General features: G+C 33.2%; 1 protein-coding gene across 5 annotated transcripts in view; it reads right to left on the bottom strand.

The window, feature by feature from the left end:
• The window catches only part of PKN2 (protein kinase N2), a 154648-nt gene that overhangs the window by 124385 nt on the left and 2270 nt on the right, over positions 1-27993 (bottom strand). The window contains exons 2-3 of one of the 5 annotated variants that reach the window (XM_053591150.1): positions 18169-18217; positions 16575-16600 (exon numbers count right to left, since the gene is read on the bottom strand). The exons of 3 other annotated variants lie outside the window; for them this stretch is intronic. Coding sequence is in view for 1 of the 2 variants with exons in the window: in XM_053591148.1 (XP_053447123.1) it covers positions 15571-15573 (3 nt within the window). In the remaining variant the exon portion in view is untranslated. Of the gene's footprint in view, positions 1-15570; positions 15596-16574; positions 16601-18168; positions 18218-27993 lie in introns of those variants that run through there. One more of the 5 variants, XM_053591148.1, reaches the window with a different exon arrangement.

Raw genomic sequence — 27993 nt, 5'->3', positions numbered from 1 at the left:
TCTAATAGTAAAGACCCTAGATTTCATTATTGAAGTAATTGGTCAGCATAAGGAAAGAGGCCTACTGTACGCACAATATGTACATGTGTTGCACGTCCAGTCTAGGAAAATTAGGTCAATTACCGAGGTGACCAATGCAGAAAGGTGGTCAACTATGGAGGTTCTATTGTATTTAAATTTATGCCCAACTTACTTTTATTTCTAAAAATGCAAAGTTTGCTGCCATTATTACTTAAATTTTTAGTAATATGTCATTTATTTTTCTCATATTGTAAAGTTGGTGTCCATTAATCTTAATAGATCAGAACAAAATAATAAAAATGGCACAAATGTTTAAGTAATAGTCAACAGAAACCTTCACAAATTGGTATCTTAAATGAATAATCTTAATTTAGAATACTTAACATTTTATGGTATATTATATTAATGTTTAATAATTTCCAACATGCTGATTATTCACCTGAAGAATAACATATGTGACATTCTTAATAATGCAGAATATGGTGCTTTGTTGTCTTGACAAAATTTTTAGTAGTATATAACATCACTGTTAAAAGTACATTCCTCCTATGAAAGTCATATTCTATTAGGTAACATAAAAGTATATAGGAGAAGGGGTGAGAGTAGCCTAAGAGAGTCTCATCAGATACAAATTATAATTCAGTTTTTGACATGCAAGTACTTAGACATATCATCTGTCCTATACTTGGAATACAAGTTAGCTTTTTAAAAATTGTCTTACTCAGCAACAATTTATTAAATATCTACTATTAAGTGTACAGTCCTATTCTAGACATTGGTGATACAAAGATAAACAAGTTACTCTTCCTAAAAGTCTTTCCCAAAAAATGGTAGCTTAGATCCAAGTTTAAAGACACATAAGTATCTAATATAACTTATTTAAAAATATAATCTTGTTATCTTGAAAAACAGTTGTGATTTTTGAGGCCATAATACATCACTGAAGCATACATAAAACAGAAATAATTATTTAAACCAATAATGTATCTCTAAAGTATATTCACCTTAGCACTGAAATGATAAAGGCTTGGGGGTGGGTGGGAAGTAGGTTAAAAATGATTTCTCCACATGTTCTATTTCTCTTACTGGCCTTTCATGTACTAAATACTATGTCAAGGGTAATAGTTTAATGAACCAATCAAATCATATATTTATATTAGAACTGCAGAGGATAATGAAAAAAAAAACTACACAAAATATAGTTATAGTTCCTTCCTCCTCAAATTTTGATTATCATTCCCCAAACCTCATTTTATCTCTATAGCTTTAAAACTTACATAGATTTCATTTCTCTACTCATTAAGCAATGTAAATGATCACATTTCTATATCTACAATTATAAAGTGTCTTTATAAGCATTCTAAAAACATTCCAAATACATATACATTTTAGTAAATAATTTAAAGTCCCATAATTTACAGGACCATGGCCATGAAAGTTGGAATCTGGGAAGCAGTGTGTAACAACTCACCTTAGTCACAGCAGTGTGTAACAACTCACCTTAGTCACCTGTCATTAAATAAATAAATTCATATAGTTGAATGTGTATAATTTAAGCAGCTAATTAATATGAAGTTCCTTTTTTCAATCCAATCTTATTTCACACTTAACACTACTAAAGTTACTATTGATAAAAATGACATCTCAAAATACAATTAAAAATCATATTTATTTCAAGAGACAACATGTACTAAATCTCAAGTTCTCACACACTTCCAACACAGAAACATGTTTCAGAATCAAAAATATCCAGACTGATTAAGCAACAAAGATGAAATACTAAAGGCATTAAGGGTGGGGGAGAGGAGTTATGAATAAAAAAACTGAAGTTCTGAGTAAATATTTGCTTTTCAAAATTTATATCATATTTTTTAAAAATAAATGTATTAGAGATATAAGCCCAGCGTATATGGTTCTGTTACTGATGTTTTACAAGATCCATAATAAATTCTTAATTTTTTTTCATTTAAATAGTGAAAAATTTAGAGGCACTAATTTCGAATAATTAAGAATTTGAATAACGTTCAAAGGTAAAAATGCCCTAGAATGTAAAGAAATAAACAGTAAATTGTATGCAAAAATTATAGAAAATGTCACCTCAATCTATTAAGTATAAAATAGATTTCTCCTTTCTAAATAAATATAAAATAACATTTTATATACTTTCTAATAAGTATAAAATAACATTTCTCCTTTCTAAAAATTGATACTTAGACCATGAAGATCTTAATCATAACCTTTAAGAGGCCTGCTTCAACTAATCTCACCTTCAAACTAATCATTTCCGTATTCTGTATTAATTTAGCACTTATATATTCAGCCTAACTTATCTCATAGTATAATTCAAATATTAATCAATGACTTCTCAAAGTGCATCTCTACCTGGATTCCCAGAACCAGTTACGCATTTCCAGTTGCCTCCTACATATCCGTATCACCACTTAAGAGGGTCTATTGATTTCAAACTCGGCGTGCTTCAAAGCAAACATCTCTTCTGCCTTACCAAATATCCCCATTTCTGCTAATGATCCCCAAATCCTCATTCAACCTCAATCCTATGGAATCGTTTTTTACCATTCTTTTCCCTAGCATTCCACATCCAATCAAATGCCAAAGGCCATATCCTATCTACTTTCTGTTCCTTTTTGCAAGGTCTCTGATATGTTCTCAGAATCAAGACTGTGAGTGTGAACAAAATGTATGTGGACCTGAGAACCGGCACTTTTCAAGTGGAGATCTAGTCTAATAAATATTTTTTAAAGTTCATAAAAGAAGTAATTATATACTATGTTAATAAATAATAACTTTTATACTTTGTTTTGCTCAAGTGATATAGGTTTACATTTAGTCAAGTAATTTTCCTAAATCTGTATCATTTTATTCTCTGTGACATTTTTAGCATAAATATGTTCCCAATATTGGCTTTAAATTTAATTTAAAGCTACTTTATGTCCATTTTGAATCCTGCAAACAACTTTTGCTTTAATGGTGACCTGGGAGCATTTTTCCTTCCTTCTTTTTATTATCCTAGGTCAGCAGTTCTCAAAGTGTGACCCACATGCCTGAGGGAGTCCCAATATCCTTGCCTCTTTATGTAGTTACTTAATGTCTATTGTCCACTGATACATTTTAAGCCCCACAAGAGAAATATATTTTACTACTATTAAATATTTTTATTATTATATGATCAGAACCCAGAATATGCAATAAGTATTTGTTGAATGAATGGAAAAACAACTGTTCAAAGTTGACATATAATAAATGAGAGAAAAAGAAGGGAAAAAAAAGAATAACACTAATCACTAAGGCTATTTGGTGCAGGCCTAAAGAAAAAGTCTGTCAATTTTTTTACACTTATTCTATAAATTAGGCAGCAAAATGTGACATATACTGCATAAATACAACTTTCAAAAACAATGTTAAACATCGGTGTGTTATATGTTTAAAGGGCTAAGACCACTTTATTTGGAAAATACACTCCATTCTCCATAAATGAAGCATTATATTATGATTGGACATAATAAAAATATATTTTAATCACAATTTGGGATAAGCAGTATGACTTTGTTGTATCACAATACATAAAGTGATATATTCTAAAATGAAGAAGCAACATCTCCCACTGATAAAATCTTATCTTATACTTTATTACTACAAGGAATAAAGTTTATGAAATGACATATTCCATTCTGAGTGGGGTTAGACAACAAATACCTATGGAGAACCAGCTAACAGCTACAACTAGTTTCCTTATTTCCATTCACTTAATACAAGAACTACAGGTTTAACAGGTTCAACCACAAAAAACTTATTAAGAGAGTAACAGGCCACCCCTGCACATCTACAGAACGTCACTAGGCATTTATATTAAGAAAAGCTTTAATAATGAATGATTTCATGCTATTAAATAGCAGTCTTGCTGCCATATGCTACTAAATACTGTTCAATAAACTTGATTACCTTCAAATTTAAAACAAATAAAAATGCATTGAGAAAAACATTAGAATTACAGATGAAGAACTCCAGTAATCTGAACATTAATTATGTATGGATTGCTTCTGCCATTATATAGAGAGCTCTGAGATAAAGAAATGTAAAATGATTTTAGAGTTGCTTTCCCTCAATATTTTGGTTAGAAGAATAGCACCAGAGAATTCATAGAAAATAATCCAGAATGGACAATATGCAAATGAAAAAATACCAACCTTCTGTTATCAGGGAGATACAATTAATAATGAGATACCTTGTCATACTAAAATGATTAGAAAAATATTAAAATATAACCTGGGGTGGCGCCTGTGGCTCAAAGGAGTAGGGCGCCAGCCCCATATACTAGAGGTGGCAGGTTCAAACCTGGCCCTAGCCAAAAACTGCAAAAAAAAAAAAATAAATAAATAATAATAATAATAATAATCTGCAAGGAAGAGGAAGTATAATATGGAACACTACCTGACAATCACTTATGTTTATTATGAAGATAGTGATTTGTTCAAAAAAGAAATTCCATTTCTATATGCATGTAAACCATAAAAATGTATATAAAATACAAAAGAATGTTGTTTATACCATTGTTTATGATGAGAGAAAAATCATAACCAATTTATAGGATAACCTGCACAAAAATGAACAGACATATGCATGCATAAGACACTATACTGTTGTTGCTAAAGTCGACCTATTACCTGAACATGTTATCTCCTGGGATAAATATGTAAAAGAATGTTAAATTTTTTAAAAACTTGTAAAAGGATATATTGAATGTTGGACTACTCAGGTAACACATTTTCTTAAGGAGAATGGGGAAACGTAGTCAGATGAGGAATGTGAAAAAAAGTAGTGTTTGTATCTCTAAAACATTTATTTTTTAAAAAACCTGACATCACATCTTACTCAGTGAATAAAAGTTATTCTAGACCTTTGTGTGTACTTAAAATATTTCTTAATTTATAAAAAACAAGTGTGTTACAGGAGACTTTCACTTCTGATCCAACTGAGGAGTAGTAGTAGGGAAGAATTCTCCTCCCAGCTGAAACAAAAACAAAACCAAAAGCAGACAAAATATATAGAATGGTCCCCAAACACTAAGCAATAGTCAAAGACAGTGACTCCAGAGATGGAAAGAAAAAAACATTCTTTGGAAAAAATGAAACTAAATTAGAAATCAATAAACAAAAGATATCCGGAAAAATGCCCCTGAATTGGAAACTAACATACTGAGAATTAACTTATGGGTCAAAGAGATTAGTAGGTATTCTGCACTGAATGAAAACGAAAACTCAACATATCGAATCTGTGCAATGATGCTAATAAAAAAAGGAAAATCATGATTGTCTCAATAGACACAGGAGAAAAACAGATAAAAATCCAACATTCTTTCCTCATAAAAACACTAGTTAGGGAAAGGAAACCTCCCCAAAGTAATGAGAAGGGCAAGTACAAAACCATATAATTAACCTTATATTAACAGCGAAAGAATATAAGCTTTTCCCCCAATATCTATTAGGAACAAGATAAGTATGGCCACTCCCACCACTCCTGTAACATACTGGAGGTTCTAGCTAGTGCACTCAAGCAAGAAAAAGAAATAAATGGCCTTACAGATTAGAAAGAAAAACTTATGTACAGACGTCATTAACATTACATAAAAATATATTGGATCTACAAAAAAGCTCCTAGAACTAGTAAGTTCAGCAAGACCTATACTGACAGAAGACGTGAAAGACCCATACACTGAATATTACAAAGTACTGCTAGAGGAAAATTAGAGAAGACATAAATAAATGGAAAGCTATACACTAACAGGCAACATTACTAAGAAGTCAATTCTCAAGTTCATCTAAGATTTAATGCAATCCCATTCAAAAAAATCACTACAGGACTGGGTGCAGTGAGTAAGACCCGGTCTCTATCAAAAATAGAAAAATTAGATAGGCATGGTGTTGGGCACCCGTAGATCCAGTTACTCAAGAGGCCAAGATAGGAGGATTGCTTAACCCCAGGAGTTTGAGGTTGCTGTAAGCAAGGCTAAGGCCATGGCACTCTAGCCTGGCAACAGAGCAAGACAGAGTGCCAAAAAAAAAAAAAAAAAAAAGCCTACAGACTTTTTTTTTTTTTTTTAACAAAATCAACAAATCAATTCTAAAATTCATCTGGAAATGCAAAAGATGTAGATAATTAAAACAAATTTTAAAAGGTAGAATGAAGGTGGAACTCTAATACTTTATAATTTCAAGACAAAAAAAAAGTTTCAATAATCAAAACAGCATGAGTCTGGGCGGTGTCTGTAGTTCAGTGGCTAAGACACTGGCCACATACACCAAGGCTGGCAGGTTCAAACCCAGCCCAGGCCAGCTAAAACAACAATGACAAATGCAACAACAACAACAACAAAAAATAGCTGGGTGTTGTGATGGGAGCCGGCTACCTGGGAGGCTGAGGCAAGAGGATCAATTGCTTAAGCTCAAGAGTTTGAGATTGCTATGAGCTTTGAAACCACAGCATTCTACTGAGGGCGACATAGTGAGACTGTGTCTCAAAATAAATAAATAAATAAAAAAAAAGAAGAATCTCCTTTTACACCTGAAATACTAGCACTCCGGGAGGCCAAGGTGGGTGGATTGCTTGAGCTCATGAGTTCAAGACCAGCCCGACCAAAAATATTTGAGACCCCCATCTCTACTAAAAATATAAAAACTGAGGCAAGAGGATGGCTTGAGCCGAAGAGATGGAGGTTGCTGTGAGCTACGACATTCACAGCACTCTACCCAGGGTGACAGCTTGAGACTCTGTCTCCAAAAAAGAAAAAACACCAGCACAAGTCTGGCAAATAACAGATAAATAAAACAATGGACTATAAGAGAGTAGAAATAGTCCCACATCTTTATGAACACATGATTTTTGACAAAATGCAAAGGCAATCCAGTGGAGAAAGAATGTATTTTTAAATAAATGGCACTGAAACAAACACATGTCCATAAGGAAAAATATGAACTTAGCTCATAAGGAATCATAAAACATGAACTCTGATCTATTCCTAACACTATACACAAAAATTAACGTACAGTGGACCATAAAACTAAATGTAAAATCTAAAAGAAGGCCAGGGGCAATGGCTCACGCCTACAATCCCATCACTCTGGGAGGCCAAGGAGAGAGATCACTTGAGGTCGGGAGTTCCGGCTGAACAAGAGACAGACCCTGTCTTTTCAAAAAATACAACAATTAGCCAGACATGGTGGCACACACCAGTAGTCTCAGCTACATAGGAGACTGAGGTAAGAGGATCGCTTGAGCCTAGAAGTTTGAGGTTGTAGTGAGCTATAACAATGCCACTGTATACTTGTCTGGGCAATAGAGCAAGACTCTATTTCAAAAAATAAATACATTAATTAATTAATTAAAATTTCTAGAAGAAAACACAGAATATCTTTATCACCTTGGTGTCTAGAAAACCATACCAAAAGCACAGTCTATAAAAGAAAAAATTTGATAAACTGAGCACATCAGAATTAAGAACTTCTGCTTCTGGAAAACACTGTTCAAAAAAAGAAAAGACAAGTGACAGAATTGAAGAAAATATTTTCAGTTCATATGTTGATAAAGTACTTAAAAGCTAAAATACATAAAGAACCCTCAACATTCAATAAGGAAACAAGCAAACCCAAGAAACAAAAACTTTGAACAAGATACTTCACCAAAGATGGTAGATGAACACATGAAAAGATATTCAATATTAGGTAAACGCAAACGCACAAATTAAAGCCACAGTGCGTTGCCCTCTCTACTTACTAGAATGTCTAAAGTATAAAATATTGATTAATCAAGCATTAGAGTAAAATGGTAGATACTTTGGAAAATTAGTAGCTTCTTAAAAAGTTAAACACACATGCGCCATCACCATTTTTCTCCTAGGCATTTACCCAAGAATAATAAAAGCATAATTCCACTAAAAATCTTGGACTCAATGTTCAAAACATCTTTATTTGTAATAGTCAAGACCTGGTAATAACCCAAATACCAATCAACAGGTAGAGAGCAATATATTGTGGTATATCCATACAATGGAATACTACTCAGTAATAAAAAGGAACAAACTACTGATATATGCATGGTAGAATCTCAAAATCACTATCTGAGTAAAAGAAACCACACATATCCTCCACACATGTACATACTACATGACTCTTTTCATGTAAAAACTATAGAAAACAGAAATGAATCTATAATGACAGAAAGCAGAAATCTTTGCCTGGGAATTGGGAGAAAGGCAGTAATGACAGGAGGAAATTACAGAAAGACACAAACTTTTGGGGGTGGTATGTTCATTATGATGACTGCAGAAATGGCTTCACAAGTGTCAAAATTTACCAAATTATGTACTTTAAATATGTGCAGTTTATTGTATATCAGTTATATCAGTTTGAATATAAGGTGTTTAAAAAAGAAAGCTTCTAGCAGTCTCATATTCCTTTATTGTAGATGTGACTATGCTTTCCTTTTATTAAAATCAAGGATATTCATCAAAAATTCAACTGTACTAGAGGTAGGGTATCTTGGTTCTAGACCCACATCCCCTACTTAATGATGGTGGGCAAATCCCTTAACCTCTCTGGGTCTCATTTTTCTCACTCATAAATGTTCCGTGCCAGTCTCAATACTTCATGGATCTACAAACTCTGCTTTTTACTATAACGTATTATTCCCAGCACTCTACAGTAAATCTCATTCTATAAATCACATCACATTCTGTGATGGGGGGAAAATATTTATTATATAATACATAAATAAACCTGTATATATTTAAAACATTTAAAAAGAAAATAATACAAAGAAAAGAACAGCAGTTTGGATTTAGACAGACCTAGCTTCAAATTCCAATTGGGCTGACTTGGCATGTAACATGGGCAGGTAACTTCACCTCTCTCTCTCTCACTTTTTATATAACATAAATACAACAAAGAACAAAAACAAATATCTTTCAGGTGACTATAAAATAAAACCAGTGCATACCTGGCACATGATAGGTATTCAATAAATAGTAATTAAATTAAATTTATTATTTATAATAAAATAATGCTTTAAATCATAAAACTATAATATTTCATGCTTTAGACTTTAATACATGCAAATTACCAGATTATGAACAAAAAACCACCACCACTTTAAAAAGTATTTCTCACTATAAACTTCAAAAAACAAAAATTTGTTTGCTTAGCATGAATGAAGGTTAAACAAGAATACTTAGTGCCTATTACGTATCAGTTACATAAAAATAACTACTGCATTTTATTAATCTATATAATAAGCAAAGAGGTAGGGGTTAGGGAGCACTGAGAGGTAAAGTGAGTGGTACTGCTATTTTTATATTATATATATAAATCTTTTAAATAAGGAGACATTTTAATAGATACTTCAGTATGTTTTCATTCATTAAAAAAATCTGCACAAAATATCACTGCCATAGACTTCTCCATCCACAGTAATAAAAAAAATCAACTCCTTAAAGTTGGTATCTTAATGAATAGAAAACAAAAAATTACAAACATAATGCTACAAATTAAATCCAATTACCCTGAAGATCCAACAACTATTGAGCAGGAAATTTTTAAAAAGTTCCCAACAGAAACTAGAATACGTTATGAAAACCATGCAGTTGAAAGTTTTCTTTTGCTTCTTCCTATAGCTCCTTGACTTAAGTCACCTAGAAAGAATTATACTAGAAAAAAATATAACTGACTAAAAAAACTTTAAAATGGTGAAATCTGCATTAATTCAAGTAAAAAGAGTGATTGTGGCATAAAGTAAAGCTATTCTTTAAAAGTTTACATTCTTTGTATCTTTTTTGCTGTTGACCTCAAAGATTAAAAACAACAAAATGCCTTCCTTCTCAAGCTGCTGACCAAAGTTTAGAACCAGAAAATATATCAAGGCCAACTTCAATTATTAAATAATTTGCTTGCCAAAGTAGAAAAAAATAACAAGGACATATATTTGGGGCAGCTTTCTGAATGAAAAATAGAAACTTTTCTTTAATTTTCCTGCTGGTATGCAATTGGTTCCTATTATCCTGTCCTTTTCAAACATCTTTTCCTCTTAATAAAATTCTACTTATCCCATTTTAAGTCTATCTTATAGTGACCATTCCATCCTCAAAAGTCCTATAACAACTGTTTATGCAATTTGCTTAGTGTGACTTCTAAGACACTTTTTCCAGTGTTATTCTGAAATGTAATTTAACTTTTCAACTGGTAACTTTTCACTGGTAACTCAGCAAGTGAATTGAGTTTCCAAAGCAACACTAGCCAGTTCAGTTAGCTACATGTGGCAGGGTAAATTTAAATTAAATTAAACTACAAAGTCACATTCAGGCACAGTTAACCACATGTAGCTGGCCGCTCCCATACTGGAAAGTAACCAGCAGGATGTGTAACACTTGTCATCACAGGACATATTACTGAACAATGCTGTCATAAAGGATAGTAGCCACATCCAATGTTTCTTTTTATATACTATTGTTCTTAACATAGTAAATGGATATGATAGGCATGTAAAAATTTGTTTTCAAATTACTGTAGTGGTAGAGATGACTGCAGAGACATGTCTTGTTTGGTCAATAATCTTTCAAAAATTTGAGCCAGTATTTTAGACTTGAGAAGATACCTCCCAATAAAAGGCAATATCTCCCATAGAAAAGGTACAGAACAAATGACCACAGCTAAGAAGTGGTTGCCACCCATTGCCTTTTATATGTGCTTACCAGTTTCTAGAGTTACTACCATTCCCACAATGTACATATATAACCTGCACTCATCTGGTTCACTAATTTATGATACCTGCCTAGATACTCTGAAGGTTAGTTGTGACCTCAGCTCTACAGTCTATGGACAGTTACAAAAATTTATTAATACAAAGATTGATTTATATCAGTTTTCTGGAGCCATAAGGAGTATACTTAAAATAGTATGACTCCATTTTAATATATAATCCCTTTAACAAAGCAAACCCTTTAAGTAAACTGTGCTTTTTAAAATGAATCCATTTTTCTTTTTCTTTTTCTTTTTTTTTTTTTTTTGTAGAGACAGAGTCTCACTTTATGGCCCTTGGTAGAGTGCCGTGGCCTCACACAGCTCACAGCAACCTCCAACTCCTGGGCTTAAGTGATTCTTGCCTCAGCCTCCCGAGTAGCTGGGACTACAGGCGCCTGCCACAAAGCCTGGCTATTTTTTGGTTGCAGTTTGGCTGGGGCCGGGTTTGAACCGGCCACCCTCGGTATATGGGGCTGGCGCCTTACCGACTAAGCCATAGGCACCGCCCAAAATGAATCCATTTTTCTAAGTTAAAAATGTTGATTTGGTGTCTAGCAGGCATGCCTTGAACACATGATAAAAACTGATGGCCTTTCAAGGTAAATCTCTCAAACACGCACATCTTAATGCTGCAACTTTTGAAATTAATAATCATGGGTCTGTTTCAACTACTACAGTTCATTTGCTCATATGTGATTACAATAGCAAGTAGAAAACAGGTATTCATATTGACTAATTATAGTTATGCATCACTTAGCTATGAGGAAACAATCCTGAGAAATGCATCATCAGGTGATTTGGTTACGTGAACATCATAGCACCTACGTCCACAAACTTTGATAAAACAGCCCACCTAGAATAGAATGTGTAGCTCTATTCTAATATAAGCCTATTGCTCCCATACTAAAAACCCATATAGTATAGTAAATACCACAGGTAACTGTAAGACAATGGTATTTTTGTTTATCGAAACATAGAAAAGGTACAGTAAAAATATGGTTTTATAATCTATGGACCACTGTCATATGTGCAGTTGCTGTCAACCAAATTGTTATACAAGGCATGACTATAATTACATTCTTGCCTAGATAGGAAAAAAAAAATTTGCTGCAAGTATCATCAGATAAAAACAAAATGTTAATATTCAAATAGTGAACTATGAAATGCTGGTTTGGTAACTTTTTCCTGAACTCAACACTTTTTGTTCCTGGTATTTGTACAAAGAAAGATTGTAGTAAGTGAAAAACTTCTTTCATTTACATTTGTCTTACTTTCTTGGTATTGAAGAGGGTTATTGTTGTTGTTGTTTTTAGGGGAGGGGATCTACATCTACTAGATTTTAAAAATTATCTAATTTCCTCAGCCTCAGCCATTTCTCATTAATATGCCAACTCATAATTGTAACTGTATTAAACCAAATTAGTAACAAAAACAAAAGTTTCTGTTTTACAAAGAGCTAGAACAGGAACTGGTATTATCCTTTCTTAGTTCAACTCCTATAAATTATGCTTAAAAAGATACTTGTTGCAGGGCGGTGCCTGAGGCTCAACGGAGTAGGGCACCAGCCTCATATGCCGGAGCTGGCGGGTTCAAACCCAGCCCTGGCCAAAAACTTAAAAAAAAAAAAAAAAAAAGATACTTGTTGCAGAGGTGCTCACATTATTAATACTGCTCTCTTCTCTTTCTACAGGGTCAGAACACAGGACAAAAAACAGTCTAACTTTTTTTACTCCGTAATGTTATGTTTTCAAATTGGAAATTATTTTTAAATTAGTACAGTAAAGGTCAAAATTTTTAATATGAGAAAATTCATTAAGATAGATAAAATAAAAATGAGATTAAATTAATTTCCTTTTTTTTTTTTTGAGGTAAGAGTCTCACTCTATCACTCTACCACTCCTGGGTAGAGTGCCATTGGCATCAACCTAGCTCACAGCAACCTCAAACTCTAGGGCTCAAGTGATCCTCCAAACTCACATCACTGTTTTCTGTGAATCTCTGAAATATACAAATACATGATAGTTTATATTTCTTTAATATAACAAACTTCTAAGACATTACCATTTACTTCATTTGAAAAATAGTTCATTTAAAATTTATCCAGTAGAAAATTATAACATTTTGCAGTCAGGGTATGAACAATAACTTGTGGAATCACTGCAAAAATGCAATCTTTAAACAATTAATTTCTAACAAAACTAATAAATCACTTTGTTCAAATGTTAATAAAAATACTCACATAATCTACCACAAGAGAATTTTCTAGTGTCTCTAAATTCAAAGTATTAAAATAGACCTATGTGATCCTTGTGTAGAGCTGTTCATTAATTACAACTTTCTGTGATGAATGACATGTTTTCTATCAGTGCTGTCAAATATGGCAGCCACTAACCAAACGTGGCTACTGAGCTCTTAAAATGTGGATAGGGTGATTGAAGAACTGAAATTTCTACTTCACTTAAATCAATTTAAAATTTAATAACGACACAAAGCTAGTGGCTATAACTAATAATGCCATTACAAACTACAAAATGACCATGCCTAGGAATAATAACCTTCACCGGAGCTCTGCTTATTAAAAGAAATACATTACAGGAAGCACCCTAAGTGTGTACATTAGACAGATGAATGGAAAACAAAATGTGGTACACGTACGATGAATATTGTCTTAAAAAGGAAATTGTGTTGTGCGGTATGAGTTAAGCTAATCACAAAAGAATAAATACTGTATGATTCCACTCACCAACTACCTAATCAAATCCACAGGAGCATGAAGGAGAATGGCAGTTGCCAGGAGCTGGGGGGAGGGAAGTACAGTTTCGGTTTTGCAAAATGAAAAGAATTCTAAAGATAGAAAGTAATGACAGTTGAACAACAATGTGAATATACTTAACACACTGAATGATAAACTTAAAATAATTAAGATGGTAAATTTTATGTTTACTTCACCACAATCTAAAATAACCTATTTTTAAAGCATCACCATTCAATCAAATAGGTACTTCTGAGAGAATACCAAACTAGAACTCTGAAGTCATTAGTAAAGGAACTAAGGTCCTTCTTAGAGATACAAACTCATTTGGTTTCTTGGGAGATTTCTTGGGAGAAAAAAAAAAGTAGCAAAAAGTAATCCCATAATGAACCAAATTATACTACATTACCACGCCAAAGCCAAGAGCTTGGCATTTTATGTAATCAAACCATATGGAGTATACTGGAGCTCTTTTAAGAAGTTGCAAGGATAGACAAAATAAAGTCAAAGCTGAATTATAGAATACAATTTTTTGTTTTGTTATCTGTTTTTTAGAGACAAGGGTCTCACTCTCACTCTCACTTCTCACCCAGGCTGGAACCCCTGGGCTCAAGTGATTCTCCCACCTCAGCATCCAGAGTAGCTGGATGTGCACCACCACACCCAGCTAACTTTATTTTCTGTACAGACAGGCTCATGCTATATTGGCCAGGCATTCCAAATCCTGCTTTCCAAATATCCTCCCAACCTGTCTTCCCAAAGTGCTGGAATTACAGATGTGAACCACTGCATCTGGCCTTACTTTGTCTCTTAAGCACAGGCTAATACTGCTGGTATTAAAAACTTAACATATGTACAGAAAGGAGGATAAAATCAATGTAGGTAACATAAATAAAAAGTTATCATTTTACTGATAAATCTGAATGTACTATACTTAGTTTCCAAATGCTATGGTTACTGAATGTTAACACACTAAAGCAAAATTAGTTTATAAAGTTATTTGATGCTTAAGTGGAAAAAGATTATAAAATGAATTTACTCTTAAAACTTGTAAAAATATTTTTTTATTCAAAGCAGTTTATCATTATATAAGATCTTTCCCCCTACGAAGAGCCATAAATTGAATAAAAGCATAGACCAAAGTTTAACATCAGAAGATTATTTTAAAGTATATTATTCCTTTAATAAGATATAAAACACAAGGCTTTTTTCAGTGCACTAAATTAGCTCTTGCAGCTACAACACTTGCTTTGCAAGTCTATATTGTTGGTAACATGTTTGGCCTCTTTTATATAAAATTAATAAATATAAGAAACATCACTCAATTTAGTAGTAGCTTCTTTTTATGACTTAAATTTTACATAAACTGTAAAACCATGTTAAACTTTCTAGAAGTTATACAATACTACTTCTGGAATCAGCACACCTCTAAAATATCTTTACGTTACCATTAACTGTGCCAAGAACTTTGAATGAATGAATACTCACAAATAGAAGGCAAATTATTCTCCTTAATGACATTCTTGGTTCTCTTGTGGGGTGGGGGGGAGTTTCTCATGATCACTTTTAACATAGCTTTAAAAATTTTTAAACGTATATGAAAAGGTATATGAAAAGAAAAGGTATATGAAAAGAAAAATATGCAACCCTAAAAGTTGGTAGTAGAATTGCACAGAGAACTAAAATGATAAGAGTCAGAAGATAAGGGCTCAAATTAAAGCAAACATTAGCTGAAGAAACAGAAGCATCTATAAATTGGCTATAACAGGACCTCCCAACCCTAACTCAAAGGGTTGTTTTTTTTTTTTTAAAACAAATAAAATAATTAAATGTGAAAGTGCTTTATAACTCAAAATATGTGCCATAAATATAGAGTGATATTGCTATTAGTAATACTATTCTTGTTTTCTGCATGATTCTCTTTATTTTTATAGTCAAGCCCAGTTCCTTCTCTATAATTAACCAAGGTATTATAATAAAATAATTACATACCATCTTTGCCAACCTCAAAGAAAACAAAAAGAAAGTCCATCTTTTTTAGAAATTTTGTAAAGCAAGAAATGCTGCTTTAGGTCTGATATTTAAAGTTAAAGCTCTCCAGCTCTCCATTGGTTATAAGACATTCCTAAAAAGGAAAAACCAAAACTAAGTGTAGAATTTTGTGTAGTTTCTATGAGGTTTTAACACAATGAAATCACATACCAGAACATGAATTTATAGTAAAATGAACATTCTCCTGATGCTGGAGTGCAAAGATAAGGTTTCTATAGCAACAAAATGGAAATTCAATTATGCTATGCAATAAGTAATAAACAATTGGATCCTTGCTATAATTTGTACAATGCTCAAGTGTACCCAATTACAGAGTTTATATTATTTATTAATTTATTCAGAAGTATCCTACCACAAACCTGTTTCTCTAGTATTTCAATGTGGAGGACCATTTTAGATTACGTAGACATATACTTTTAGTTCAAATTTATAAAATGCTCAAAGCCTCTGGGAAAGGACAAAATAAGGATCTGAATTTAAGTTCCTCCAGGAAGTCACCAAACTGTGGCATAGCTCAGTATTTATAATGCACAATGTACAAATAACATACCATATATTCTTTTTTTGTTTTTTGAGACAGAGTCTCACTCTACTGCCCTGGGTAGAGTACTGTGGCATCATATAGCTCACAGCAGCACAAACTTGTGGGATCAAGATATCCTCTTGCCTCAGCCTCTGCATAACTGGGACTACAGGCAGCAGCCACAATGCCTAGCTGATTTTTCAATTTTTAATAGAGATGTAGGTCTTGTTCTTGCTCAGGCTTGTCTCGAACTCCTGAGCTCAACAATCCACCAGTCTCAGCTACCCAAAGTGCCAGGATTACAGGTGTGAGTCACCTAGCCCAAGTTCCATCCTAGAACTTTATTATATGTCAACCCATAATTTCTTTATTCTTACATATAATTTCAACACACTTTTAACAATCATGGAAATAGCCATACCTTAAGATAGCTATCCTCACTGTCCCCTGCATGAAGCAAAGCAGAAAATAAAAAAGAGGAGAGAAATTAACCTATTAAGTATATAGGTCTTTTATGTCCAACTTAAGCCAGCCTATCAACGAAGTAATCTTACATTTAAATCCAATAGCTGGAAGAATCACTAAGTGTCTACTATATACTAGGCACTTAGTGGACATCAAAAATTATCCTCACTTTTATAAAGAAAACGTACTTCATGGAGCTTAATCACACAAAATCACAGAGCTACTATGTAACAAGTAGACCAGTGATTTCAACAAGGCCTTGAAATGACTCATATGAAAATTTTCAAAAAGAAATTTGACAAATATATAAAACTGACTTTAAATTTTGCCAGTTAAGATACTACATTCAATTATCTTCATAACTTAAAAGAGAATACATTTTTAACATCAGTGAAAGAAAGAAGTAAAAAGAGGCAGAAATGATAAAAAATCTCAAATTGAGAGAAATGCTTCAGGATCTTGCAACTACTACGTCATGGACCAGAGCTATTCATATTTTCACACTAAGGATAATGTATGAATATATATGGGCATAAAGGTGCTGTATAATCTGGTAACTTTGTATCAACATATAAAACTCCTTTGTTTGCAGAACACTTGATGAGTTTGGCTATGCAGTTTGAGAGAAGGAATTTGAGGGAACTGAATTGAACTGTTCTTCCTTACAGGGAGTGAAAAAGCAGGAGTTTCCAGGGCACATAAGAAAGAGAGGGTTGAAGCACAGACACGAAGATAAGGAGAAAAGAACTAGGCATAGGATATGAAACTGGGTGTTCTGTGGAGGAAGGACCAAGTGAAATGTGGATATTTTTGTTGAAACCAGTCATGTGTCTATAAACATGTGTAGAAGCAAAAACCTAGGAAGCAGAGGCTGCCATGAGAACTTAGGACTCCCACCCCAGAATCACAGAATTCTTGGGTAGACTTGGAATTCCCATAAGGTACAAAATTGTGGGTTCAAGCCTATTTTACCTAAGAGCCTGAAGGCAAGATTTTAGCATGAATTTGTCCTTCAGATCAATGAGCCAGTCATTGGCTGAGGGAAAAAGACAAGACAGAATGGAACGCTGCACAAAGCGAAAGGCTAAAGTCTTAACCTGAGCAGACAGGAGACAGGCTGTGGTTCGAAGAGGGATAGGGAAAGAGGCAGAGAAAAACACCAAAAAAAGAGTCAACAGAGTATAAAAGTTAATAGGAATTTGTGCTCTCAAAGACAAGAGACCTTGGAGTGGCATCTCGGTTCAAGTCTGTTATAGTAACTATAGAGAAGTTATTTAACTTAACAGAAAGTTTCACTTCCTTAAACACTAGCTCTCTTGCCTATAAAATGGCAATAAAGCCTTACTTCAATAGTTTTTCTAAGGATTAAATAACATCAATATGTATTAGCTGTCATTTGTTTTTAATATTGATAATGTCATTTTTATTTTTATTATTTGCTTCAGTTGTGTCTAGTGATAGTTTCTTGTGTAGGCAGAAAATTCTCAGTCTGAGATAAAGAACACAATATTATATGACTTAAGACAATGAACTTAAAATTATGTACCTACCAGTGGCTCAGGAAAAATAATGTAATGCAGTTCTGCTCCCTCATAAATACTAAAATGAAAGTAGAAAAAGGTTTAAGTGACAAATTAAAAAACTAAGGCTTTTCAGACATGAAACTGTTATTTATTCAATAAACATTAATTAGTAGCTGCTATGTACGAGTTACTTTGCTCAAGACTGATAAGGAAAAGATGAAGATGTAAAGTAATTTTCCCCAAAGATTTTAGGCACCAAATCTAGAGGACAAAATGAGGTAGGATACAAACTACAGTATAATGTAATACATGATAAATGTCATGAGACAGAAAATATTCTATTTAAATTTTGAGGGGAGGTTGGACATACTAGGGGAAAATAAGGAAAAAAATAAAAAGCAGAATTTGAATTTGCCCTTAAAGAAACATTCCAGTTGATAGAACAAGAATATAAGGGAAGAAAAATTACTAATAATGATGTGCCTGAAAATAAGCTGCTTACGCAAGTAAGAGTTAAGAATGAAAAGTATGTTGAGGCTACAACGACAGCTTGGATTGTCCAGCTAAGGAATTAGGACTATAGCCACTGGCAGTAAGGAGTCACTAAATGCGAGGGGCAACTTCTGAATCTAGCAGCTGTACGCAGTCTAAATAAAAACAGAATGAAACTAAAGAGGTAAAGGTGAAATATCAAAACATCATTATCATTCAAATGACAATGAGAGTTCATACTTGAACACTGGCAAGGTAATGAATATTCAAGATCTATAAGATATATAAGGGAAGAGGATAAGGCAGTAGTAAAATAAAACTGACCAGCAGGCTTCTAGCATGGGCAACTAGCAAATAAGAAGAGCCTTTAGAAATTTAGAAATCAGGTTTGGCAGACTGGTCATCAAAAAAAAAAAAAAAAGAATCTGTTCATTACTTATTCAAGCATTTATCAAGCATAAACCACATGCCAGTTACTAGGGAAATAAAAATGAGTAAGATACATTTCACTCTTGAAAGTGGTAGAGACATATAATTTAACAATTAATAACCATACTAAGTGATAGATTTAATAAGAGAAGCTGCAAAATGAGAAACAGGCTAAGTTATAAATGGATCAAAATGTTATATAACCAATTCACTATATTTACTTATCAAAAATACATCTTACCTGTTTTTACTTGATTACATATGAATATAATTATATATTCAATGAATATATTTTTCTTGGATTTTTAAGGACTGTCCAATTTGTCAAATACTATTCCGGCAGACAAGGAATATTAGTATTCTTAAAATTAGAACAGCATATATGCAAAGATACAGGAGTATAAAAAAGCAGTGTAGTTCAAAGAATAACAAATGGTTTAAAACGCCAGAGCCTGAAAGGAGAAAAATCTGAAAGGAATGACAGGGGCTGGAGATGGAAGGTCTATATATCAATGGAAAGCAACAGTGTTTTCCCAACCTACATACATTCCCTTCTCACAGAATCGTTCCTATCCCTACCTCACACCAGGGTCCTTGCAGCCATGCTGGTGCTACATAACTCGACCTCTCTCCCTTGTTTCACTTGACTGGATCAGGGATGTATGTTGCACTGACTGAGTAGGGCCAATCAGATTTTCCCAATCAAAAATCTATTATTGTGACACAGAGTAAGAAAAACAGTTAGCTGTGAGTTATGGGCACTGGATTTTTGGAGTTGAGTTAATGCAGATTTAGAAGTTTAGGAGCATCAGTTAGGAGCCACATACAAGGACAGCAAAGAGAACCAGTATACAGATGAACTATAAAGTAGTTACACATACTTAAGGAAGAATAGAAAAGAGAGCATGTAGCCTTAGAAAGGAATAAAACATCCAGTTTCCTGTTTAGTATTCATGGGAGATGGCTATACATTCCACTTTTAGGTTAAGTGATATCTTATAGCTTTCCAATAAATAAAAAAATTTCTGCTTAAGCTAATTTAAATGGGTTTCTATTCTTCTCTTCAACAGTTACAAAACAAGGTACTGGGGTTAATCAGATTCTGATGGTTAATCTAAAAAATACATTAAAAAGGAAACAGGCAAAAAACAAATGGAACATTTAAAGTAGCAAAGGAGTTATCAAAAGAAAGCAATAGTAGCAAATAGAGGGAGGTATGATGAAAGAAAAGTAATCAGTATCATTCAGGGTCCTTGAAGCTTAACTTAAACAATAGTTTCAGAAAACCGAAGCTGCACCAATTGCCTCCAAGGACTAGAAGGAACAGGAGATCACTGATATATTTCAGAAAATAATTTCAACAAAAATAATTTAGACAGAAGTCATACGTAAAGAAGTTAAGTAAATGGTAGAAACTAAAGACAGCTAAGACACTTAAGATCGCCATGATGAAAAGAAAGACGTTTGAGGGGACAAGTATTAAAGAATATAATAAAAATATGAGATGTGAACTTATTTTTAAGCAAAGAGCGGGGGGTGGGGAGAGCCCTATCTTGCAAAGAGTATCCAAGGGAAGGAAGCAAAAGTCCAGGAAAGAATAGTCTCCACAAGGTGAAATAGTTTTTTCCTTAAAACTCAGCAGGAGGCTGGGTGTGGTGGCTCACACTTGTAATTCTAGCACTCTGGGAGGCCAAGGCTGGTGGATCCCTTGAGCTCCGGGAGTTCAAGATCAGCCTAAGCAAGAGAGAGACCCCATCTCTAGTAAAAAGAGAAAAATTAGCCAGGCTTTGTGGCGGGCTTCTGTAGTCCCAGCTATGTGGAGGCTGAGGGAAGAGGATTACTTCAACCCAAGTTTTTGAGGTTGCTGTGGGCTAGGACACCATGACACTCTACCCAGGCAACAGAGTGAGACTCTGTCTCAAAAAAAGAAAGAAAAGAGGAGGAGAGGGGATGGGAGGAAAGTTAAGTTGAGGAAACTCAAATCCAACTTCATTATTACTAAGCTTTTTTTTTTTCACCAGAAGATGCCACAGCAATGACCAAATAACTGTAGGTATGATAATAGGTAAATTATCAAATACCAGTGAATTGTGCAAGAAAAAATTAATATTTTATGTTTTACACCCATTATTAAATCTGATCAACTCCAGTACTTTTTGGCAAAGCAAATACCTAAATGACTCACATAATCCTATACTTGGAATGAATATACTGTCCTTCAAACAATAGGGCAAAATATTAATTACTAATCAAAAAGATTTAGAATCAGAAAATAAGCAGTTGATGAACTACTTAAATGTATAATTTTTGCTATTTCTTTGCTTCTTTATCCTGAGTCAATCAGCATTTGACTGGTATGTATGAGGCAATATAGTATTTTATACAACTTTCTATGGTTCATTTAGATATTTACAAATTTGCAATTATATTACTTTACTTTCTATATCAAATACAGAATGGATTTTTAATGCAAGCTTATCTGATCATAACGGTGTAAATAATTCTGTATATTGGCCAAGAAAGGTAAAACTGTCCCTCCCACACAGCCCCTGAAAACAAAGTGAAAAAGACAAGTTAGAACCTGAAAGAAGACATTTACAAGACATAGAGAGGATCTGTATAAAGAACTCTTAGAAATCAGTAAGAAAAACAGAAAAATAGGTAAGGATATGAACAAAAATTTTACTACAGAGGAAAGAAACACAGACAGCCAGGACATAAAAAGAACTTCCTACATCAGTGATAATTCAGAAAATGCACATTAGGACCACAAAAGGCATTTTATACCCTTCTGACTCATAAAAGTTAAAAGGACAGTATCAAGTGTTGCAGGCGAGAGGATGGATAACCAGTATCTTCCACACACTGCTGATGTGCACAGACATGGTACAGTCACACTGGAGGTTTCACATCACCTCTTCAGCTGAGCATCCACCTACCCTGCGATGCGGCAAGTCCGCCTCTAGGCATACAAGACACTCTGACATACATACTATAGGAAATAGGCATGAACCGTCCAGGATATCTTTGTTTACAATTACAAAAACCAGAAATTAACTGGTTTTATTAATTAATTAATTATAATTTAATTAATAAGAGAAAGTGGATAAATACCCAACATTAATGAATATTTTACATTGAAATATTATATAGCAATTAAAATGACTACAGCAACATGTAATATGATACAGATAAATCTTAGTTTTTAAGTGAAAAAATGAACCTAGAAAAGATTATATTCAACACAATTACATAAATCTAAAAGACTTTTAGAATTATATATCCAACAAAAGTATATACAGTAGTCTCCCCTTATCTGTAGGAGATAAGCTCCAAGTCTTCCTGCAGCTCCTTAAAACTGGAGTATGGGTAATACTGAACCCTATATATACTATGTTTTTTCCTGTATGTACATACTGATGTTTAATTTATAAACTAAATACAGTAAGAGATTAACAATAACTAATAATAAAATAGAACTGTAACAATATAATGTAGAAAAAAAAAAAGCTATGTGAACTTGGTATCTCTTCCTCTCTCTCAAGGTTATCTTATATTACTATATTATACTTACCTATTTTCAGACCACAGTTGGAATGGGTAACCGAAACTGCAGATAAGGAGAGACTACTGTATAAGGAAGAGAATGAACACAGGACCCAATGTGATGATGCCCTGGGTTCATGAGGTGGAGGTAGAAGGATAGACAAGAGGAAAACTAGAAGTAGGTGAAGTTCCTAGCTTTTTGGCGGGGGGTCGGGGGAGTCTATGAGTACTTATGGGTTTAATAAAAGAAAAAAAATCTAAAAGCTGTATGAAATTTATTCAATGAAAATTTTGAAACAGAGAATAATCACCTCCTTAGAAAATCCGTAAGGTGGCAACTACAGGGAAGGGAAAACAATGATTCGTGTACAAAACATATGACATTCAGCCCATGTATTGTATGGTGTGTCTCCTATAGTCAAAAGTAAATTCCATATTCTGTCATAACTACTTTCCAGTAAATTAAGACACTTGTGAGCCAAGCAGTAAAATTTTCACCAATGAGACACAGTAACTGCTGCCAAATTTCTAAACTACATCAATTTTAATAAGAATATCTATTATGTAACTCTCATTCACCTTTAAATCTAAGGTGTTTATCCTCAAGTACACACTTTTTAGCTTTTCTTGGTCTTAACCTTTTTATAGATGTTATTTATGTACATGATGTAATACAAATTTAATTTTTTGAGATTGAAAAAAATATAAGAGGTTAATTTCAAATAATATATCAGATAAAATTAATAGAAACTAAACTTAGATAAAGATGCTCTATATCTATTTTACTAAGGTATTAGAAATTACTTTTTCATCAGTATGTTTCTCCCATTCTAAATTTTAAATATCTTTTTAAAGCTTTTTAACTAGTTTTCAACTATTTAACCTTGTCAAAATTTGAACTCTGCTATATATCAAAAGTTAATCATATTAAATGTCATATTTTGTTTTATTCTAGTTAAGAGTAAGCTTGGCTTTTGAAATAAGAGACATTTGATAATTATTTAAAACAATACATTTTACTAGGAAATGGTAAAGAATTGAGTGTTTTACTCAAATGTCACTTATGGAAGTAACATTATTTTAAGTGACAGTAATCTTTACAAACCACTGCTCCACTCTTCCCCTGTTTAAAGGTAGACATAGAGAATATCTCGATGAATAACATAAAAATTTACCATTGCCAAACTTGAAAAGCAGATACAGTGTCCAAGGATCAGATGCCAAGCCCTGGGGTAAACAGATAATGTGTGGAAGGTGTCAATACCTCTCCTTATTTCAACACTGCTCATATGTGAATGGCAGGAGCTGCAGGAGACTAGATCTAATCTCTATTACACAAATGAGCGATGATAGGAAAACATGATCCATTTAAGAACCATCATTTAATAACGCTAGTTTTAGTACATAAACTTTTACCAAGGTGGTCAATAAATATTTAGCAAGTTACTCAATACGTCTAATTCAGTAAACTATGCATTGCAAATTATAAACATTTAAGTGTTCAAAGTACCAGTAATCAAATCTAAGCTAAAAAACATTTATTGATTCGCTATTCAAATACTTGTTGGTATGTATCATTATTTTTTATTTATTTATTTTTTTTTGTAGAGACAGAGTCTCACTTTATGGCCCTCGGTAGAGTGCCGTGGCCTCACACAGCTCACAGCAACCTCCAACTACTGGGCTTAAGCGATTCTCTTGCCTCAGCCTCCAGAGTAGCTGGGACTACAGGCGCCCGCCACAACGCCCGGCTATTTTTTGGTTGCAGTTTGGCCAGGGCCGGATTTGAACCCGCCACCCTTGGTATATGGGGCCGGCGCCTTACCGACCGAGCCACAGGCGCCACCCGGTTATGTATCATTATTGTCTATTACTAAATCCATACTGTACTTAACTGTATCACAAAGCAATGACTCAAAATCAACACTTTGTGATTTAAAAAAGTCAATAAAGGGAATTATAATTATACCCACTTATCTAGCACCAGTAGGTAGAAATCCTGTAGCTAATTCTGTCTTAAAACTCATTTTTTTCAGGCTGTAGGTGGTGGTTCACTCCTATAATCCTAGCACTCTGGGAGGCTGAGGCAGGTGGATTGCGTGAGCTCAGAGGTTTGATACCAGCCTGAGCCAGCGTGAGATCACATTTCTAAAAATAGCTGGGCTTTGTGGCAGGCACCGGTAGTCCCAGCTACTTGGGAGGCTGGGGCAAGAGAATCGCTTGAGCCCAAGAGTTTGAGATTGCTGTGAGTTATGACGTCACAGCCCTCTACCAATGGTGACAAAATGAGACTCTGGCTCAAAAAAACAAAACAAAAAAAACCCTCATTTTTTTCTTCACAGTTTAAGTAAAATGAGATACAGAAGTAAAAAAGAGAAAATGGTCTCTAAAAGCCATGAGACTTTTAAGTTGGAAGTTTGTCAGTTACCTCTATGTGACAGAACTACGAGCAACTCTTAACTTTCTTGTGTACTTTTATGCATTTTCTAGATTTTCTACAATAAACGTGCATTGCTTATAACTTGAAAAAAAACCCATAAAACCTGTCTTATCCACCTGGCTGCATTCTCATATCACAAACCACCCTGAAATCTTAATCTCCCCAAGTCACATCTTCCATTTTCCAGTTATCATTCCAAAATTAGACGCCACCTCCTAATGTCCTATCAGGTGAGTAAAATATCAGTGGGCTACAGGTAGGGGTAACATAACTTTACACAAACCCCTTTCAAGGAAACATTTTCTGGGAGAGGGATTAGAAATGTAAATCAAAGCAAACTAAGTAATTTCATATGTCAATTATCTTAAGACAGTTAAGACATTCCTCATCCTAGGTGACAAATGGAACCTTCTCATCAATGCAGGGAATACCTACTAAGTGCCATATGCAGTGCTAAGTTATACATGAACTTAAAATTTTAAAGCAAAGTTAATGCTATAGAAATGCTAAATCTTTTGGGAAGTTCTGGGCAAACATTTGACATCTTTATCAAAAACAATAATTGTTAAATGAGGAAAGCCTGCAACAAGTAAAGCCTTTGTACCAATATTCTTGTGTAACATTTCACCTTATTCACAACAATATAACACTCCAAAATTACAGAACCAAATAGAATGTGGAAATTCATTTCCCTTGTTATACACACATAGGGAACTAACAAGTAGCATAAAGCTTATATTAAAGTTAACTCTGGTTAACTACACTTTTAGCCAATTTTTAGAAAGTTCACACAACTATAACATCGGAATGCAAAGTATTTATGGTTCCAAGAACTATAAAGAATGGTATAATGTGAAACATATATACTTGAGTTCAAACTCAGACTCACAAGACCAATGGCATTGTACTTAACATTCTTGAGCTTAGCTTCTCGATCCATAAAATGAAAATAACAAGATCCACCTTATTAGATTATTGTGAAGATCAAATAAGGTGTATGGTGTACTAAGTACAATGTATAGTATGTAGCAAATAATCAAAAAATGTTACTTGTACGCCCTCACAGAAAGCAAAACTCTTTACCATCTTTATATCCTCCAGTAAAACTTGGTAGGATACTCCAGAACTATCTGTTGAAATTAACACCTATAATTTAAGGCTAACTACTTCAATTTTTCACTTCAGCAAGTTACCTCTACCTAAATAAATTCTGCTGAGAATGAAATTTAAGATTCCCAGCCTACCAATTCATTGGGCATTTTGATGAAAATGAATCTCCCAGTAATTAACAAGCTAATTTAACCAGTATACTGCTCAATATTTGGTCCTGCATTCTGCAAAATTACTATTGTAGACAACATTTTCCTTTTGAGATTCTTCATAGTTTTTATTAACCCAGTTTCCTTGAAAATAAACTTTAGTGTCTTTGGCCTCAGAAAAGTACCTAAGTTACACTTCAAATTAAAAATAAGAGAATACAAAATAACAAATTAGTTATCAGAGATAAAATTAGAGATTGGCAATTAAGTTTGTACTTTTAAACAGTCTATTTCTATTTTTACTAGAAGAAATATTCTTCCTCAGACAGCCCCAAAGCCTCTACCCATCAAAATTTATGTGCATTTTATTAATGTTTCCTTGTTTGAGTAAGCCTCCTAAATTAGCAAAAGTCAGAAAAACTACTCTATAGAACTATAGCAGTAATTAAGAAGGATACTGCAATTTCAGATTTTCTTAGTTTTATCTTTCACAACAAAAGGTTTTTCATAAACCAATTCCAGATCAAGTAGTAAAGTATTTCATATTCTGTCATATAATTTGAATAATGAAAAATTAGATGTTTTTAAATAAATAGGCATCAATTTTATTAAAATTAGATGGTAATTTATAACTTTCAGAGTGAAACAGGTATTCCTGAGACAAAATATATAGCAAAGTAACAGTTTTTAACTATTAAATACATTTTAAAACTGCTACAGAACTTTTTAAATACTTGAAACCCATATAACAGAAAAGTATTAAGAACTTCATATTAAACACAATTTTTCAACTAAATTCAAACAATTTAGCAGCTTTTTAAAAAACTGATTCTCAAAACAAATGTTTGATAAATATTTGGTTACTAAATGCTAATATAAGATCAAACAAAATAATACAAATGTTTGAATAGACGGATATATCTGGTGAAGCAAATTTTATGACTACCATGTGCTGATATAAATAATATTCTCAAGTATTTCAATGAACACGATAAAGTGTAAATGTAATAACTTTTATTAGAATTTGCAATCAAACAAGAAAAATGCCCTGAATATACATAACAACCTATAAGGTAACATTTAATAAGAACTATTTCTTTTCTGGGTTATATTTTAGTTTATTTAAAAATCTAACTTCAGATTAAGAGTTCCCCTACTTTGGTCCCACTTGTAAGTCATCATATTTAAAATTTCTTATTTCTTTGACTTGCTCCCTTGTTACTGCCAAAACTGATCTTATTAAAAAATACTAAAAGTTATATTTTAATACACATGAAAATGTTTCAAGTTCCAGTGCTAAAATAAGTCTTTTATGCCAACTTTCTATAAAACACAAAGCCAAACATTTCATAATTCTAACACCAGGCAATCAAAAAAGTAAAAAGTCACTGTTATTGTAATTGCTTTTTCTCAGTCAATACCAAAGTATGTTTTTCATTTTTAATACAACGCAGTGTAAAGTATTTCCAATGTACCTAAAATCATCTTCATTTTAAAAGCCACGGTAATTAATTTTAAAAAGTCCCTTTCACTTAGCAAATGTAGTGTGCTGTTAAGACAGGCTCATAAAAGGGTAACTGTAATTAAAATACTACATAGCAACATTTTCAATTATGTGAAATCAGCTTTGCAATTCGATAGGATCCGTAATTTGCAAAAGTGCACTGATGTACATTGTTGAAATCT

Source organism: Nycticebus coucang, chromosome 5 (genome assembly GCF_027406575.1).
Source record: "Nycticebus coucang isolate mNycCou1 chromosome 5, mNycCou1.pri, whole genome shotgun sequence".
NCBI classification, from domain to species: domain Eukaryota; kingdom Metazoa; phylum Chordata; class Mammalia; order Primates; family Lorisidae; genus Nycticebus; species Nycticebus coucang.
This window is presented reverse-complemented; position numbering and strand designations above follow the sequence as displayed.